Here is a 21,097-nt window from a genome sequence, read left to right on the forward strand (position 1 = left end):
ACTGTGGGCCAGAAAGGGCTAGGCATTTCATACCAATCATACTGATTACCTAATTTAAATGCACTCTTCCTGGGTACATTATTATCCCATTTACAATAATGAAATTAATATTCAGAAAGGTTAAATAACTTGCTCAGGGACACATAACAAGAGGGGCAGAACTAGAATCTGAACTCAAGCCTGTCTCACTCCAAAGTCCGTATTTTTTCCACTATGTCATACTATCTCCCTTCAAATGAAAACACTTTGGAGTGTAAAATTTAAATTCGGTCATAAATATTTATGATTACTAAAGGGTGGTTTTTGAAGATGCTTAAAGCTTATTAAGAGCTTTAAAAAATTATCATACTAGCAAAGTTAAAAAAACATTCTAAGAGGCAGAAAAATACTGGGGGAGGGAGAGGAGTGAGGCAAGGAAAGAATCGATATTTCCTAGAATTGATTTTTGTAGAGGAAATATGATTGCTGTTTATTAAAAATGGAGCCATGGCAACATCTCAGAGCACATGTAATTATATTTGAAGACTGAAAAATATGTTGTTGTTTTTCCCTGGCAAAAAAACGGCAATTTATTATCCCCAATTCACTGGTTAAAATGTGTACTTAAAAATATAAGGTTTAGAATGTATTTGTGGTTCTCTTTGTAATAAACAATTCTTTTAAATTCAAATGTGGGTAAAGAGAAAAATCTATTTCTGAAGAAAGGAATAATAAAACTAATACATGACTACAAATTTCTAGTATACTGACTTCTGCCATCTGAAAGGACATTTCATGCACTGAACAAAACTTTCCCTTTCTAGAAACAAGACATGTTTTATAACTCATATCATCATAGATATTCTGATATTAAACCAGAAGTACAGGATTTCTCTCAAAGACAAGGCTATTATAAACCAAGTAGCTCCTTTGCTGCAACAAGTGAATGATTCTAAATATATTTAACTTCCAGCTTTTAAGATAAGATTTTAAAAGTAAAAGTGTTATTTTATTATGCATCACTCAATTTTGATGGTAATTATTGTTTACCTTACTGCTTAGAGTTTCAGATGTTAATCTAATGAAAAGAATTTACTGGTAACTAGGTTTCTAACTTTGCAATGATGAAAAGCCTGTATTAATTTAACCTACAGATTTCATTTGTTCTGAACAGGAAAAACAATATAAATCACTTTTAAAATCATTAAATCCTGACTTAAATTAATAAAGTCATAATTAGGGCATTATGCTGTGTTTGTTATGGAAGTGGCAGGGCGAGCTGCTTTAATTACTGTCTGTAATAAAAGGAGCAGAGAGCGTACTGCGCCCCAATCAGTGCTGTCAGCCACGACTGAGCCGAGCTGCAAGCTCATCAAGTGAGCGGGCAGCAGGCTCCTGGGGAAAGGACCATCATGTCGGCAGAGGCCACTCACTGACAGCAGTGGGGAAAACAGAGTTGCACAATCCAAGATATTAGCCCCAATTACTCAAAATTTTAATGACACTTTAATACATGATAATGTTGTTGATAATGGGAGATCTTAAAAAGTGCTAACACTTAAAGCTCTTATGACCGTCTTCCTTCACAGCCCTTGACTCTAATATTTGGATCATAATCTTTTTAATATAACATTATTTAGAAAAATCAATTGTCTTGGTTACATAATGGCAAAGTGTTGAAGGATTTAATTTTAGCCCTCAGCAAAATTGCTACAAAAGGTAATTAAGTGTTTCATACCTATTGCTTGATCACTTAACTCAGCCTTCCAAGGTTATACCAATTTTCAAAATGTAACCCCAAGATATGTTCAAGTTCAAAATGAAAGCTAAGCATTACAAGTAGGAAAATAATGTGAACTAGCACTTTAATTTTAAAAAGATTTAATATCTGTTTGGGAAAAAATACACACTTCTTTTCTCTCATCATTTTTTGATTAACAAGAAACATCTGCCTGGGGCAAACTTTCACAGAATATTTTTTGAAGGAAATTCTGACAAAATACATTACCTTTTTCCTTTGGCTTTTGAGTTCCTCTTGGCTGTTCTTTTGTTTTCTAGGCCTGACTCCCTTCCACTCTCACTGTCCTGCTCACTGGAGGAGTCCTCACTGCTGTCCTCATTGCTGTCTCCTTCCTCCCCACTTTCGCCTTGCTCTCCACTTTCACTTCCAGATTCACTCTCTGAAAAACAGAACCAGATGTTCTTAGATTTATAGTCATTTAATTAGACACACGGACACCTGTAACTGTCAATATTCATCTCAAATGAAACCAGATGTTGAATTTTAGTTCAGTGGACACCACGTGTTTAACATTTCATTCCCATACCCCATTCTTTCAGCTCTATGGATTCCTTTAGCACGGTGAGTTTGGAGGGAGGCAGACAGAGAGAGGATGCTCTGACAATGAGTAGAGAAAAGCTAAGCAAAGATGAACCAAGTAAACCAAATTTGAGGGAATCTCACTTTTCAAACCCCAAAGTATATAGCTTTGTCAAAAACTTTCTTTTAAAGAATTACATAAAGATTGATGTAAGGCTAAAGAAATAATTTTAAATTCTTCTGCTTGTAATGGGAAATTCTATTTAGAGTAAAAGAAGGCAACAGTTTAATCTTCTTAGGAACAAATTTTGAGAGGAAAATGAGCCATTCAAATCACCTGGAAAAACTTCCAAATTCAAAGACAATAGGCAAATGACTAATTAAAGAGTTATTACTTATTCGAGCTAGTAAAGGAGTTTTCCATAGGTCAAAGAGATGATCAAGTTACATTGAGGAATTATACTTTTAAATGTTTTATGTATAAATTATGGTATGCTAGGACTCTCTGCAGAAGAGAACACATGAAAAATATATGTGTATTTTTTACTATTTAAAATGACTACAACTACAGAGTTGTGTCCTAGACAAAAGGACAAACTGTTGCCCTGCCTGTGATCTACGTAACGAAGCCCTCTTAGGCAGGAACACAACCTTTAATTAAACATTCTAATGGTTAAATAACACCAACATCAGGAAGGTCCATCACAGTGAAAAGCTAGGAGTGCCTGTATTCTTTCAAGATGGCTTGCAAGGGGTACAAGCATGGGTTATCAAGTTAGTGTTCGCATTCAGATCCTGGCTCTGCTACCTGCCAGTTGTAAAACTGATCAAGTTATTCAACTTCTCTGGGTCTTGGTTTCCTTTTCGGCAAATGGGGATAATACTAGTTACTTTTCAGAGTTGTTCTGAAGATTAAATGATTTGAAACATATAAAGGTGATTAGAACACAACAGGGTCTGCCACAGGTTAAGGTGCTCATCATTATCATCATTTACAAACAGGAAAGTTTATTTTACTAAAATAAAGCTACTAAATAAGGACATTTTAAATTTGTGGCAATATCCAAGTTACACACACATACATATTAAGTCAGATAACTGGCTTATGCTATAAACGATGAAAAGAAATTACAGCATCTAAGTTACTCTCTCATGTCATCACATGGGACTGCAACACGAATCTGGGGCCAGCTGACTTCAGGCACCATTATTTAAATTTTCGAGTCAGTAAAATCTTAGAGAAAATTAGTTTATTCTCAAAAATACTTGCTACCTGGAAAACACAATCTTATAACATTTTTGTTTGTTTTTTGAGATGGAGTCTTGCTCTGTTGCCCAGGCTGGAGTGTAGTGGTGTGATCACGGCTCACTGTAACCTCCGCCTCCTGGGTTCACACCATTCTCCTGCCTCAGTCTCCTGAGTAGCTGGGATTACAGGCACGTGCCACCACGCCCAGCTAATTTTTTGTATTTTTAGTAGAGACGGGGTTTCACCGTGTTAGCCAGTATGGTCTCAATCTCCTGACCTTGTGATCTGCCTGTCTCAGCCTCCCAAAGTGCTGGGATTACAGGCATGAGCCACCACGCCCAGCCAATCTCATAACTTCTAGCAAGAAAAGTTTTCTTTTTTCCTCTGGCAGCTACAGTAGAACTCCTGCCACATGACTCATTATTACATGTATTCAGACAAACTCATGAAAAGCTGTAATGTTAATGGAATATTTCGTGTATGTATTAAAAATGGTCAGCCTATGAATAGGCATGGGCTAGTGAATAAATATAATGTAGACAAATATCTATATGTAATTCTACAAAATGAAGAAGTACATGATTAATTACACAGATAATTCTCACAGGTCTACATTACTCCTGAAATTCCATATTTTTTAATATCTACTTTCTCAATTATTTCTCTACTTTTCAGTTGATTACTTCAGAAGGTAATGTATCACAGATTAATTTATCAGATATTAAAAACAAAGATTTTTGATAAGGAACACAGAGAAAAGAGAGTGAATTACCTTAGAGTTGGGTAGTAGATAACCAAGTAAGAGTGACAGGCCCTGGTTCTCCAAGGTATAAGATTTTAGAGAAAGTTGGGTATCACTTGGTCTTGGGGCAGACTTGCCTATTAGGTTAAGTGTTAATAAGAGCATCAGAAAGTGACTCCAATATAGTTTTCATTAGGCAAATCACTCACAGAATTTTAGCAATGAAGGGACTTTAAGAAATATTTAACTCTACCCCTTCATTTATCTGATATAGAGAAAAGTAGGTGCCTTCTTCAATTTGCATAGGTAAAACCCAGGGTTTCTAAATCCTTCCTATTCAGCATTCTTTTCACTGCATACAGTTACTCTCAATCTTTAGTTTGATTTTTTTATAGTATATAGAGACTTAATAATTTTAGCTTTATCTCTATAGAGGTTCACAGAAAGAGATGAGTATAAAATGAAAGAGAAAAAGACTCTTCAAGGTATAAAATAAACTTTACATTTTTATAAAAGAAAGTTACTTTTAAAGACTCCACTAAAAGTTTATCAAGTATAAAATCATGTTTTCCAATAGATATAATAGGCATTATGGTTTAGAATTCAGAAAAGTATGAGTTCCTGTTTCAGCTATACCAATGTATTAGCTATTGTCCAAGAGACATTGTAAAGTAAAAAGAGAATTTAGTAATTAAAAATTACCTTGAAAAGTAAACAGCGATATATAAATGAAAGGGATTATTTTGATAATACAAACTTCACTTAAAACCACCTGCTGAATATTATAGATTAGGCCTTGTTTCTGAGATATAGAATGTAATCTACTATGTAAAAATACATGCCAATAAATTATAAAACCCACCACTGTCACTGCTACTATCAGAAGAGTCCTCCTCTTCCTCAGATTCAGAATAAAACTTCTTAGCAGAATTCTCTTGTTTTGCTTTTCCCGCTGGGGTCCATTCTTTTGCCTGTTTAAACAAATAAAGTAAATATAAATGAATTCTCATTCAGAGATTTAGAGTTCTGGCAAACTTAATCATCAAGAACATAACCAAATTCAAAAGCAAGCTTATGGCCTCAACAGAGAATGCAACTGTTAGAAGTCCTGGCATTAAGGCTGATTTACTTTACTCCTAAATACAGCAGCACAAACTCTCACTCAGAGCCCCTATGTTAAACCAACAATCTTATTTCAAATATACAATCTTTAAAACTTTTGTGTTTGTTGGCCCACAGAAGATTTAAACAAAAGTAGTATATCCTAAAATAGGTGAGCAAAACTAGAAGCAGATACAGTAACAGCAATAACAAACACAAGTTCATAGCTTGACACTGAAGGAAAAGAGAGAAAAAAAAGAAAAAAAGAAAATTTAGTGTAGGCAATAAATTGCCCTGACCATCTCAACAGCCTAAATCCTGGAGTAATCCTTTACTTCTCTCTTTTTCTCATATTCTAAACACCTCAGCCATCAAGAAATACTACAGCTACCCTGGTCTGACCCATCGTTCTCTCCTAGACTATGCTTCTACTGCCCCTCCACCCTGCCCCCAGCAAACAAACTTTGCAAAACACAGCATCTAGAATGATTCTATTAAAACCTAAATCAGATCAAGCTCCTTTTTGGCCTGAAACCCTGCAGTGGCTCCTCATTTTACTCAGAGAAAAAGCCGAAGTCCCTACAACAGTCTGCATAGCCTGACCCAACCATCCTTTCATGACTGCCCCTCCATGACTGTCCCCCTGTTGCCTGCCTCTCTGACCTCTTGCTGCTCACCCTCTTGCCTGATATGCTCTGGCCATGCCTTACTGCTCCTCCAAATGTCCCAGGCATGCTCTCAGTTTAGGGCCTTCACCCTAGCTCTTGGCACTTCCAACACCATTCCCCGCCACGTTTTTTGTTGTGGTTGTTGTTGTTGTTGTTGTTTTTAATCACAGCATGTATTACTTTTTAACATAGTATACAATCTACTTGTTTTTTTAACTGTTGGTCTATCCCTGGTAGAATGTAAGTTTCCGGAGAGGAGGGAACTTAAAATATTTTGGGCAATTTTTTTTTTTTTTTTTTTGAGATGGAGTCTCACTTTGTTGCCCAGGCTGGAGTAGTGTCACGATCTCGGCGCACTGCAACCTCTGCCTCCCAGGTTTAAGTGACTGTCCTGCCTTAGCCTCCCAAGTAGCCGGGACCACAAGAACGTACCATCACGCCCGGTTAATTTTTATATTTTTAGTAGAGACGGGGTTTCACTATGTTGGCCAGGCTGGTCTTGAACTCCTGACCTCAGGTGATCTGCCTGCCTTGACCTCCCAAAGTGCTGGGATTATAGGCGTGAGCCACCACGCCCGGCCTATTATGTTCAAGTGTGGCTGACACAATAAATACTAATTATATTTATTAGCCTCTTAAAGATTTCAATATTAAATTCAGAAATATGCTTAAGAAAAATATTGACTTTAGTGTTTACTAAATATTGTATTAGTAATATCATTTACTACTATGAGCCCCTTTAATCACTTCAATACAGTGTGTTAGTTTGCTTTTATAGTCACGGCCTTGATTCGTCAAGAAAAAATTAAATCATGCTTCATATATGATTTGTTAAAGAGCAGGGAAATGTATACTTCCGAAAAGATTAAAATAGTTGAGACTCATTTATTTATTGTATCTTTTAAGTTTTTACTATGTGCAAGTCTTTGCTAGAGTACATATTTCGTGGTAAAGGAATCTAGAGCATGACAGAATTTCTTATTCAAGAATGTTTCTCAGCACTGAATGTACAATAGAATCACCTAAGAATAGTTTTTAAATGTTAATAGAAACAATAAAAATATTAATACTGAAAAAAGAATACCTGGGTTCGCCTCTTGAAATTCTAATTTAATTAGTCTGGTGCACATGTCTGATCTAGTTGTGTTTTGTTTAAAAATCTCCATATGATTATAATGTGCAGCTACATTTAAAAGCCACTAGTCTAAGGCCAGGTGATGTGGCTCATGCCTGTACTCTCAGCACTTTGGGAGCTGAGGCAGCAGGATGGCTTGAGCCCAGGAGTTTGAGGCTGCAGTGAGCTATGATTGCACCACTGCACTCCAGCCTGGGTGACAGAGCAAAACCATGTCTCAAAATAAATAAATATATAAATAAAAACAAATAAGAATAAAACCACTGATCTAGAGGGCTTAAGGTATGTTGCCTAAAAAGAGAAGCTTCAGTAACCTGGAAAATTACTAACAGGACAGTAACAGCATATTAATGAGTAAAAATTACTTGAATATATTTGAATAAGATGCTTATATAAGATCAGCAGTATGGCTTTCTTTTATATGTATTTAAAATGCTTCTGTCTACAAAGATAGTATTCTACAAACAAGCTCTCCTATTTTTGGTAAACTCTGAAGTCCGTATTTTTCTTAAATCCAAACATATTTCTCTGAGGTCTGATAAAAAGTTTCTCGGATTAATTTAATAACACTAAATCAACAATTTCAGAAAACCAGGCTGCTATGCTCAAATGTGCATTTTTTCTTGACATGGCCATGAACTCTATGGAGTTTCAGGTTTTAAAAGGCCAAAGGCAAACAATAAAAATAAATAAAAATGTGGTCCTTTATGACTAAAGGACCACATTATCATTCTAAGCAAAAGGAATAATAGAGAAAAGAAAAGAAGAGAACATAGATGCTAATTTGAAAGTTCCTATGAAGGATAAAATATTGACAGATTGTTTATAAAGCAAAATACTCTTCATATGCAGAAGGTGGTCTTTCTGTAAGTAGAAAAGAAAAGACTTTCTAGAACTAAGCAAATAAATTATTAACTAAGGATCTTCAAAACTTACTGGGATCATAATATAAATATATATTATATTCTATATCCTGGAAATGGTGGTGTGTAATTCAAAGTGACTTCTCCTGTCAATCTGACTAGGTTCCCTGTCGTTTTGATTAAAATATCAGATTATCTAAACCTAGGCCATTTTTCTTACTAAGTTATATTTCACAGTTACAAGACTTGACCCTGTAAGATCGCTTTACAGGAAAACTAGAATAACACAGTATATGATGTGCATGAAATACAGTGACATGACTTGGAAGGGAGATGAAGTAGAGTGAGAGACAAGAAAGATAATATGGACATTATTTTTTGTATTGTAGCTGCATTTAAAAATAAAACTATCTATATTATTTTTATACTTAACTGTGTCCCTCATAGTACAATTTTAAACCAATTGTCTCAGAGTCCAATAGATTGAAGTTGTTTTCTGCATCGCATCAACAGTGACAGTTTTATCAAACCATGTTCCATCAGTTATAATGATTCTCCGTAAGTTACCAATTATTAATTTCATAAATGTAATCAGCAAAATGAAAAAAGAAATTAATTTGTCTCTGTTGAATTGGATAGGTGAAATGAACATAATATGTTATATTTAAGTACTGTCCCTATAAGGTAGTTAATGCTTAGAAAAGCACATGAAAATGGAAGAAGCCAGCCAACAAACCAATCTATCAGCCAATAAAGAATACTGCTGAGACCAAATTAAATTGCATAGCATTGCTATCAACTCTGAAAAGATAATGCTTTTTGGTGGGTGGGGGCAGCAAGGAGGCAGAGATAAGGCAGAAGTAGGGGAAGGATAAAAGGATGGCTCTACTTGGGCTAAAACATCATGTACCCCACAATGAAAAAGAAAAAAAAGAACCATAAAAACAACAAACAAGCTTAATAAGGAATTAGGAAAGAAAGTATGTCCGTAGGAAGAACCATAACAACACTCTCTTTATATTCTAATATCTGATAAAAAGTTGCACAATTAGGCTGGGCACGGTGGCTCACACCTGTAATCCCAGCACTTTGGTAAGCTGAGGTGGGCAGATCATTTGAGGTCAGGAGTTTGAGACCAGCCTGGCCAACATGGCGAAACCCCATCTCTACTAAATATACAAAAATTAGCCAAGCATGGTGGCATGTGCTTGTAATCTCAGCTACTTGGGAAGCTAAGGCAGGAGAATCACTTGAACCCAGGAGGTGGACGTTGCAGTGAGCCAAGATCAGGCCCCTGCACTCCAGCCTGGGTGACAGAGCAAGACTCTGTCTCAAAAAAAAAAAATAAATAAAATAAAATAAAAATAAAAATTTTAAAATAATTGCATAAATAAGGCAACTCTTTTGAAGAGTACTTAAGAGTATGCAGATTTCAGTGAAAAATCAACAAACTTAGCTGCAAGGAGGGATAGACATGTAATTGCTTCTCATATTTTTACATATTTCTACTGTTACAAATTTTTGGCCGTCTCTAAGTACAGATCATTTGTCACAACATAAAAATAATGGTGCTAAGTACTAAGGATAATACAGATTTGCAAACAAGCTCAGGTTTATATCATATTACATAATAAAATACAGTAACAGCATGGACGATGAACTCGGACCTGGGTTGGAATATGGTTCTATCACTTACTAGCCATGTGAACTTAGGCAATTTACTTAAGTTCTCTAAGACTTGGCTTCCTTGTCTGCAAAGTGGGAATAACAATAACCATCACTTCCGATCAGAATTAGGTTTAAACAAGATAGTTTTTGTAAAACATTATCACCATACACAGTCAGGTTCCTAAATGGTGCTATTATTAATTCTGGCCATGCTTCAAAGCCAGGATAAGTTGGAGTGGTTAAGAGAAACATTATTTCTCAGAGGAATCAAATTACATGGCCATGATCATTATAGAAATTCTATTTATTAAAGTAATAAAGGTTTTCTTCCACTGTATACAGAAAAGTTAAGAGCAAGGAGGTTAACTCACTTTCCCACAGGAATTAGTAAAGAACTCCAGTTATCTGAATCCTAATTCAATGTATCTTTTCCACCACAAAAGTATCCAGAATATAATTCTTAACTGCTTTTTTTGTTAACTCCACATTTTAAAGTATTAAATATATTTTGCATAATTGCTACATACAACTAGAAGGCCTCTCTTCTTATTTTTCTTGTTTGTATGAAAAAGAAACAGATAATATTAGAAAAGAATGTTAATTATTTTATCTCAATGGCCAGCATTTTTTTTAAAGATTGATAAAAAGAGTATTTATATAGCAATTTTTTTATGAGAAAGCACCATATTATTCACTTTGTGACCTTGTCAAAGGACATTTTTGGTACACAATGCTCCCTATTTATGTTCAGGCTTCACTTAAAAATGGTTTGTCAGAAAATCTAGAAGAACACTTTGTGTGGTTTTTTCTGAAAGAGAACAGCAAAAATTATTCAGAAAGATATTGTCAGGAAGCTTACAAATATCTAAACAAAGTAGAAAAAACTTGATCTAATGAAACTAAATACCTTAAAAATTGCATCTACGCAGCTACAAACGCAATAGCACAAATGTGGGTGGTATTGATGCAGAGAATTCAGTTCTCTATTTCCTTGAAGAAAAGGAACAGTACATGTACAGTGGCATAGGAATACTATAATATTTAGCTGCTATAAAGGTAAGGTATATCTAACATATTACATTTAGAAATACTAGAACAATTTTCAACTCTCCAAAAAAGCTTTTATAGAAAACAATAGTTATCCCAGAGTCTTCCACTGCTTTAACAAAATTAATATCAGAAAGGTCCACTTACCAACTCTATTACTTCTACATTTCGAACTGATGGGTCGGGCGCCACCTCTGGCCAATTAGATAATTCCAGGTACCCAGTAGCTTTAATGTTGAGAGTATGAGATAAGGTGCCAAGCTGGAAATGATCTCTATCTATTAAAAATAGGGAAAAATATAAAATAAACAATATGAGCTGTATGTAACAGAGAACAATCATAATCAGAGCTCAAGGTAATTGGCATATTACCTCAAATGTCAAGGAATAAATATAAACCAGGAAGCTCTTCATAGGTCAAAAAACTGATTTCAGTCCATAGATTACAATAATCTCCCCCATAATGGTCAATAAAAAAGCTAATCAGTCAGTGTGTTTAGAGGTGTTGCTCTGAAATGTAGCTTCTCTAAAAATTACTTTACTGTGAATATTAAGAATGACAGCACAGTTAAACAATCCATATACATGTCTTGGCACAAACACATCCAGAATTTTAATAGTTTTTCTACAAAACTGAATTGCTTTTTATCGCTTGACAACATTAAATAAGAAACAATATGAAAACCAAGGTATATAATTATTTGATTCCAAGTGGAATGGCTACTTGTAAGGTGGTAAAATACTTAATTCGCCCTTTTAAAAAGCTGGGACACATAAGTCAACTTCCCTCTTTGAAAAACCAGTTTAAATATAAAGAGATATTTTTAATAAAATAATTCCTCCTAGCAAAACTGATATTAGCGTACACAGAATATTTACTTAATAACTTAATAAAAGGAATAATATTTCTTATAAAACTATTTAAAAGATAAATGAAGTCATTGTTTATAAGAATAACATGGTTTTCATCTATTGCCTAGTTTAAATGTTAGAATAAAGTCAGAATACTTAAAATTATTTAGGTAAATAAGGTCTACAAAAATATAAACTTTAATATAAAACTTGCTTTTGAGAACAGATGAGTAAAAAGCACATTGTTTTTATATATTTATATATGTGAATTTATATATGTGAATCATCTATATTTCCTAAGAGATAAATTTTAAGCACATTAGAAATGGTGACATCCTGTCATAATTTTTTAGATAACATATATTTTGTAGTTATATTCTGATAATACCTTTAAAAGGAGACTCAAGCAGTGGTGCAGGCTTTTGTGCTAGGAATATTTTTTTGGCATATTTACTTAAAGCTCCACTCTTTTCATTCGGAACAATAAGCTGCCTAATAAATCTTGTACGGTCTCTGATGTCGTAGTTTTGATCATACTTGCCGAGATTTAATATGTACTGGGTAAGCAATTTTGTCTGTTGGAAAAAAACAGATCAAGATGAGAATACAGTTATTTATGATTATTGATAACTCTGGATAAACATATTTAAAGAGGTAATAAAAATGAATGGTTATGTCAAACAAATGTTGTTCCGTAGGGAATATGCATTTCTAATGCTGCAAATGGAATTTTGAAGCCAAAGCACATGTCCTCTTCTGTACTGGGTAGGTGAATGCTGAGTATTGAGAAGCAGCCATGTGCTAGATTATTAAACTGCTGAAGTGGAAAGAAAGGCATCATTAAAAAAATAATCATATATGGCAAACCCGCTGAAGGGTCTACGTGAGAATAATGAATGTGGAAATACAACTAAAAACATGGCACTCAAAACTTAATCGGAAAAATATGCAGGACATCAAAACATCAGAGAGTATTAGGGGGCTGGCAAACTGCTTCTCCTGAGGTGTGTTTTATGAAGAGATACTGTCCCTGGCATAAGCAGTGTCTGCACTCTGACTGCACTCAGTTACTTTACCCTGAATTATGACCCATTAAAGCAGACACATGAATCACTGAACTGGATTACTGCAAATTATTTGCAGTGCATTTAGCTGTTACTTTTTCATAAAAGCAAGCTGCTGATGCCCTCTAAAAACTAGGATAAAAGACTTCTTCCATTTTTCCCCCATGCTGCTTATAGCCTCTAGTAATATTGGTCATTTATTTATTTATGTAAGGGAACAACTTATTATAGTAGCTTTTACACCATAATAAGACTTCCTAAGTCAATTTTTGAATGTACTACATTAACATATATTGAAATAATTTTAATAATAATTAAACCAAAGTTGAAATGTTAACAAAATAGGTTTGTATTTTAAACTACAGTTGTTTTATTGAAAAAGCATAGTTTTAACGAGGCTACATGTGTACAATTTTAACTATAAGCCAAATAGAATTCATAATACATGGGAAAAATAAACTGAGAAACACTAAATCATTTACATTAGATTAGAAGATTTTAAGCACATTAGAAGCAGATAAAAAATAAAATCAATCAAGTTAGGCAGACTAAAGACAATTCTAGAACAATAAGTCAAAGTACAGAAATGGTGTGGTAAACTCTTTTATGATAATTGCTTAAGATAATTGATTTGATAGAAAGCAACCTTATTTCAGTAGCAGGGTATTTAAAAGGGATTAACCTAGTTTTATTAAAGTAGAATTATAAAAAATACAAGTGAAAATGTTAATAGAGCTATTCTGAATTTGGGTACCAACAATTGCTATTCACTAATTGCTAGACCATGTTGGTTCAAGTACAGATAAGAAAATTTCTATGATTCATTTTTTAAAGACAATTAGCAAAATATTCACCAACTGAGGAATACAATTCAGAACCAGCTTAAAAGAAAATGTGGTACACTAAACTGTGTAATTAACTTGCTGGAAAAACCTGGGAAATCCACTTAATCATTAGTTTTCTCAAATGTGGAGTTAGAATTTACAACTTGGTTAACGATAAAGTCCATTCGAGTGCTGAGATTTTAAATCTGCAACTAAAACAAATCAAAGAGTCTCTTAACTGCAATGTTTTTCTGAGCTAGCAGAATGATACATTTGGCTTATACTTCTTATCCCCAAAATTAATTTTTAGGAAATTAAACATTTTCAATATGCTAACAATTTTGAAAATTAGGTAGGGCATTTAAAGTAATGAAAATTATATAATTAAAAAATTTTTATTGACTTTAAAATGTATTATATTGTAAGCTTATAAGTTTAATTAAAATGTATTTTCAAAAATAACATTCTTTCTAAAAGACAAAAAACATATTTGTGTGCAATGATACACTAAAATCATAAGCAGAATAATTATTCACCACACATGTACATACATTAATCAGTTTCTTCAGTGTATGTGTCTAGTAACAAGGCATTGATATTTCTCTGGAGAATACATTTTTATATGGCCTAAGTTTTTTTTTTTTTAAATTGCAATCTTTTTCAAAATTAAATTCTGCAGTGAGTAATTATAAAATTGTTGACATTTTGAACTTACTCTTCTCTGTAGACCATATTTTTAATGGAAAAAATACCCTCTTTACAGTATTTCTGGACAACCATGTAGTCTGAGGGAAAATTCTACCGAATCAAGAATAGTCCCAATCCTTATGTTAAAAACTGTAAATATTTCAAACCCAAATATTTAACTTTTCACCCATGTAGTCAACGAAAAGTTTTTAAAATATTGACAAAATTTCAAATAATTATTTTATTTATCCTTTTAAAAATATTTCATCAATTTAGATACTACAAAACCAACTGCCTTCTCAATTTCATTTCATTCTACACAATATAAATTTCTCTAATTAAAAAAAGGCGCTCCATCTAAAGAGTCTTTACGATAGGTGAGATGGTGTAAATGACAATCTCTTGATTAAATCTTGAGCTCTCACCATTTAACCTATTCATTTCTTCCCTTGCCTATACAGGGAAAACTTTCAAAGTCTTTCTGTTTGCAAGATTTGTTTCTAATAATTGCTATTTGCTAAAATTTTTCAAAAGGTAAAATTTTTTGGCATTTTCTAGTGACATTTTAAATAATCCAAACAATTTGTGAACCAAAACTTAAACAATATACAAAAGACACAATTATCAATAAAAAATGTTAAGCCAATATAATAAACTTAATTTACAAAGCGGTTCTTCACAAAACAATAGATCTAAAATTCTGTTGCTAATATGCATTAAAGACAGTGTGTATTGTTATGCTATAGAATGGTTCTTCAACATCAGTTTCATCACAAGAATTTTATAGTTCGGTCAAACTGTGTATACTATCAGTAAATTTGACAACTACGGTTTTATTTCAACTGACTGAATAAGCAGAGTTTGTTTGCATGCACAACAACCAATTCCCAAAACATTTCTCTTTCATAGTTTTCTTAATTTAATAAGAACATTGATTTTTACCATGACAACATCCTTTCATCAAAAACAATTTTATCTTCAATGTTGAGCTTTTTAATTTACAACAGCATTTGCAATATTTTTGACAGAATAAACCTCCAAAAGCTTTACTTTGTTCCCATTTGCAGCCCTGACCAAACAAATATACAAATGCATTGAATGAAAAAGTCTATTTTTGGAATTAACTGATTTTCTATTTGGAAACCAGCAGTGCTGGGCCTTTTTTCCACTAATGCAGCCAACACATTAACAGCTATTGTTTCATTTTTCATATGTGCATAAGAAAACATAGAATAAAAGTAAAAAACTAATTTTCAAAAAGTTATTTGATCTAAATGAGGTCATGTTTCACACAGAATTATATAAACATCTTCTGCACCTGTACGTATTAAATTATCTTAATGCATAATCTTAAAATAACTACTAGCTTTTTAAATGGATGTTGATCCTTTGTAGCAGATTGTTGTGTCTTCTGGTTGTTGTGTGGTCAATGAGATCCCTAGCACTCTCATGGTGGTTGGTAAATGTCGACAAATATTTTATGCATGTTAAGTACTAAGTGGAAATTTAGCACTTCATTCTTTGTTAAATGTACACTTCCATTTTTAAAAATGTATTGCTGATGATTTTATAACAAGTTAAAAAAAGAACTGCCAAATAATAAAATAAGCTTTAGACCTACACTATACAATAAATGACAAAACTACTGTAGCAAGAGTGCTTTCACCACTCCCTTTAATGAGCTAGGGCAGAACTATTCAGTCTTTACTCCTGCACATATTTCACCTATAACCAACCTCTAACTTTCCATGTTTTCCTTTAATTTTACCCACTGGCAGCCTAGAGCTTCATGCATCTCATAGGCCATGGCAACACTTGCTGGTATATCAAGTTGCTAGCAAATGAAGCATTGTTAAATACTCATCTCCCCACCTGCAGCAAAGCAAAAGACAGCTTTTCCCACCTGCTTTGTCAGAGTATACTTCACTTATCAGCAGAAACCCTGCATGCTGTTCTAAAAGGAAGAAGTTAGTTATGTTACATCTAGAAAGAGTGGGAAAAAGATATAGTCTTTCAGATGTAAATGGCTCATGTATTAAAAAGAAATCTCTGTTCACAGCACTTGTGTCTTAACATGCCACTAGACAAAATTATGGCAGAAACTAGAAGACTTCAAAGCGGAGGTCTACAAATTAACTGTGCTATTTTAATGCAAATATTAGTGATATTACTTCATTAAAAATTTGGGACAAATCCTAAACTAGATGGCATGGAGACAACAGGCATAAATTAGATCTGTCCAGGGAAACTGGTAGGAAGAAAATAGACAACATTTAAGTAAACAATCATGACATTTTAATATCACTTTGAGGCTCAATCCAAAACCAGATGGGACATTAATTAAATAGTACTTTCAAATTTGTTGTATTCATAAATTACACAAGATAAGCAAAGACAATATAATGTACTATCAACAAAAATATTCAGTATCATATATACAGCTATTTATTAAATTTTGTTTTCAGACTAATTTTCCTGCTTAGATTTAAGGAACCATTATTGGTACCAACTAATGGCTAATGCTATCCAGATACAAATTATATCAATTACATTTTCTTCAGATTGACTCTAAGTCAATGTGACACAGGAAAAATGAATTTGAGGGACTGTTACCTAAAAATTAAGAAATTCATTATTACACGGTGAAACCCCATCACTACTAAAAATAGAAAAAATTAGCCGGGCATGGTGGCCATGCCCGGCGCCTGTAGTCCCAGCTACTTAGGAGGCTGAGGCAGGAGAATGGCGTGAATCCGGGAGGCGGAGCTTGCACTGGGCTGAGACTGCGCCACTGCACTCTAGCCTGGGCAACAGAGCGAGACTCAGTCTCAAAAAAAAAAAAAAAAAAAGAAATTCATTATTTAAAATACTCTGACAATAAACTGGTAAATATTTATTCAAAAAATAACTTTCTTCTAATAGATTGTAAGTCAATACAAATAACTAAAAAGGTCTCTTAAAATATAGTCTTAATATATATTTTACTGTTAATACTATAGTTCTAATAATATCTTTACTATTATACAAAAAGGACACAGACGTCTGCATTTGGCATAGTAAAGATTTATATTGGTTCTAAACTGTTGTTATTTTTTAGTGGGATGATACCAACAAATGTGTTTGGTAAATGAAGTAAACTCTACATGGAATTCTTAACTTATATCAGAGGCAAACCTAAAGCAGTACCGTTGTTCCATCTAACCAAGTTTCCTTTTTTCTCTTTTTTTGAGACGGAGTTTAGCTCTGGTTGCCCAGGCTGAAGTGCCATGCTGCAATCTGGGCTCACTGCAACCTCTGCCTACCGGGTTCAAGTAATTCTTCTGCCTCAGCCTCCCAAGTAGCTAGGATTACAGGCATGTGCCACCATGCTTTGGCTATTTTTTTTGTATTTTTAGTAGAGATGGGGTTTCACCACGTTGGTCAGGCTGGTCTCAAACTCCTGACCTCAGATGATCTGCCCATCTTGGCCTCCCAAAGTGCTGGGATTATAGGCCCGGCCCTAATAAGTTTCTTAATTTCATGACTAAACAGGATTCTTTATGTGAATTGGGATGGAATTTCTGAATTTAATAGTATCCACTTTTTTGTCAACTTGAAAAGTTTTCTGTAAGGTCTTCCTTTCTATGTTATATTTACTTGAATTTTTCAATGCCAAGAAAACATATCAAAGAAAGGGCAGAGGTGTCACTGCAGAGTGTCCAAGTCTCCTTTTGCTAAATCACATTAAAGAGGCTTTGGGGGAAGGAGATTTCTCTAAAGACCTGAATCACAGGGCAAAAGAGAATCTGCTTTTAACTTTAGGAGGAATCCCTAAAACATTAGTGTGATTTACAAAATCTCTCACTAAGAATAAAAAATAACTCAAGGAAGCACTTTCTTTTTTTAATAGCAGAAAAGTAGAAACTTAATTGTCTGACAGACTGAGATAGTAATTAAATTATATCTACATATATCCATATTTTGAAAACATGATATTAAGCAAAAAACGTTGCAAATGTATACATAAAGTAGAATATCTACTTACGTAAAATTTGAAAACCCACAAAAACAATTATACATTGCTTATGGATACATATTCATATAATAAAAATGTAAAACATGGATGATTGAATGAAACATACCAACAAGGTGGCAGTGGTTACCAACGGGGAAGAAAGGAAGGTATGAACAGAAGCTTGAGGTTCTAGTTCTATACATCTTACAATCAATCAATCAATCAAGGCAAATGTGAATATCAACTTAATCCTAGTGGTAGATATACACATATGTATTTATGCTATTAGGTACTTTTCCATAGGTTTGCAATATTTCCTAACCAAAAATAAAAATGAGCTAAGAAAAACATTAACTTATGGCACTTATCCCTGCATTTCAAAGATGACACACTATTAGATAGAGTTTAAAAACAAAAGCATCTTTTATTCATTAACTTTTAAATTGTTATTAATCAGTTTAATTAAATCCTACCTTTCTTCCTCAAACTTCGGTAGACTATTTCAATGAAGTCATGCTAAATCTTTATACTGCCTTAACAGCTCTAGATTTCAGCAACTTCAACTGGTTTCAGTCCTTCAACTATTTCCCCACATAAAAGTGAAATTACTCCTCTGTGAGGAGTAATTTCTCAGTGTTTTCTACTCTTTATATTTATTTATATTTATTTCTAACCATTTTTTTCTTCACAAACTAAAAAAAAAAAAAAAAAAAAGAGGGGCGGGGGGATTTCAGCATCTTACTTAGAAAATCTCAGTAGGATAAACCGAAATCAGTGGTTTTATCCTAATAAGAATACAGTTTTTCTCAGTAACTAGTTTCTTTACTGTAAATCATCATATTCCCTAAGAAGAATACAGCAGTTACTTGCGAGGGTTACAAAAGAAGGATAACTAAAATGAACTAGGCACTATTATGTGCAAGGAAATCTAAACATTTTACATGAACTGTTTCATGTTATCCTCATAATAACTTTGTGAGGTAGGTACAGTCAGTTCTGCTCTAATGCTTGTTTTGAAAATGTGCATTTGTTCCAACTCAGTTGGCATATTAGGGAACAATTTGGGCATAACATGAATTTTGTGGTGATTTCTTCTGCAAGAAACACTAGGTGAAGCCATAAAAATGCACCCAGCTAAACAGAGACGTGTAGGAATACACAAAACATACATACTTCAAACAAGTACTTCAGAGGTTAACATCTACAAGTGTTATGTGCCATATTCATGCTCTTTAGGAGGTACAACTTTCCATCCAATTTCAGATTAACCCTCTTTCTACCACTTAGCAAGTATAATATTTATTCCATAAGCAAACCTCAAGTCTTTTTAAATATAAAGAGCAGTATCATTGTAGTATTTATTTGTTAACCATTTAACACATGTAAAATTGTACTCTTGTTTTCTTTTTAGGTTCCTTTCTAAAAAATATGTCATCAATACAGTTTTTGAGTGTTGCGACTCTAACTCCACTTTTCTAATAATCCCTATGGTTTTTATTGTGTGATTTTGTATAGCACAATGATTTTAGGAGCATACATGTTGCAATATAGCAAAATTGACTATATTATAATAATTCCCATTTTACAGATGAGAAAATGAAATCTTGGATAGGTTATATGATTTGTCCAAAATCATTTAGTAAGTAGCACAACATGGTTTGAATCCAGAGAGTCTATTTACCATATGCAACCACTACCACCATCCATCTCTAGAATTTTTCATCTTCCCAAACTCTGTACTCATTAAATAATAACTCCCCATCCTGGTTCTTCTTATGTTGAGTAATTTTGGATATACAAGATACATTTGGACATTAAGAATACTATGTATTTTAGAGACTCTAGACATTATGTTAAACTATTTGAATGAGTACAGGATTTTCATTTGTTTCAGCAGGTAATTAACTTGGTTAGGGTTCAAGGTACAAACTCTGTCTCTTGGGTACACCTCAAATTTCAGCTTGGTTCTTTAATTCCTAGCTGTGTTTCTCTGAATCCACCCTGCACAAGTGTAGTTCAGACACCAGCCGAAAACTTACGTACAATTACTCCCAGATTTTGAGATTACCCCACACTGGCTCTCTCCTTTCTACTATTTTTCCTTAAGTTTCCAATGTCTGTAGCTTTCCTGAACTCTCTTCTCTACTCCCTCAAGCCAGAAGGACTTTGCATTTCCTTTTGGAGGTCTAGCCACTGTGCACAGTGCCAACTGCAGACTGTCCTCAGGATAAAAGCCATAAAAACAGGGAAAATAACTGTGTGCCATTTCCTTCTTCTAAGTATGAATTCCCCTACAGATTCTCTTGCTTTTCTTTACTATTCTGTGTCTTCAGAAAGTCATTTGTTTCTTGTATTTTTCTGGAGTTTACAGCTGTTTTCTATGGTAGGGACAGTCTACGATATACTGAAAACAGACTGCTAATTTTTAAATTATTTTTTATATTAGGTCAAAAATATTTTGAGGTAGATAAAGAAGTTTGTTATTTGATTATTCTTCGAACATACAAATAAATGCAATATGCTAAGTCTTATAAAAATCAACTTAGACATTCTCTATAACCCTAAATAATTCAATAAAAATTATAGAAATGTTCACTGAAGTATTTAGGCCACTGGGAATTCAGATCTACAAATAAATATCAAGACTTCATGGCAAATCAGCTCCTCATCACTGTAGCCGACTCTCCCCACCTTACTTTTAAAGATGGCTAAAAAAAGTAAGTAGAGAAAACAATTTTTAATATTTCAGTCAAAACAATTATTTCAGTCTGTCTTATATCTAATGGATTACACAATTTTAAAAAATTCTGTCAAGTTGATGGTGCTTAAAATCGTTCTTTAAAACCAATTTTCAGGCTGGGTGCAGTGGCTCACGACTGTAATTCCAGCACTTTGGGACGCCGA

The 21,097-nt window shown here is 33.6% G+C and overlaps 1 protein-coding gene across 5 annotated transcripts in view; it reads right to left on the reverse strand.

Annotated features, from left to right (window-relative positions):
• The window catches only part of AP3B1 (adaptor related protein complex 3 subunit beta 1), a 297,879-nt gene that overhangs the window by 108,719 nt on the left and 168,063 nt on the right, over positions 1–21,097 (reverse strand). For all 5 annotated transcript variants that reach the window (XM_073993667.1, XM_045393910.2, XM_045393911.3 and 2 more), the window contains 4 exons: positions 12,013–12,199; positions 10,920–11,050; positions 5,153–5,261; positions 1,988–2,159 (listed from right to left, as the gene is read on the reverse strand). In XM_073993667.1, coding sequence (XP_073849768.1) covers positions 1,988–2,159; positions 5,153–5,261; positions 10,920–11,050; positions 12,013–12,199 — 599 coding nt within the window. The remainder of the gene's footprint in view (positions 1–1,987; positions 2,160–5,152; positions 5,262–10,919; positions 11,051–12,012; positions 12,200–21,097) is intronic.

Source organism: Macaca fascicularis, chromosome 6 (genome assembly GCF_037993035.2).
Source record: "Macaca fascicularis isolate 582-1 chromosome 6, T2T-MFA8v1.1".
NCBI classification, from domain to species: Eukaryota; Metazoa; Chordata; class Mammalia; order Primates; family Cercopithecidae; genus Macaca; species Macaca fascicularis.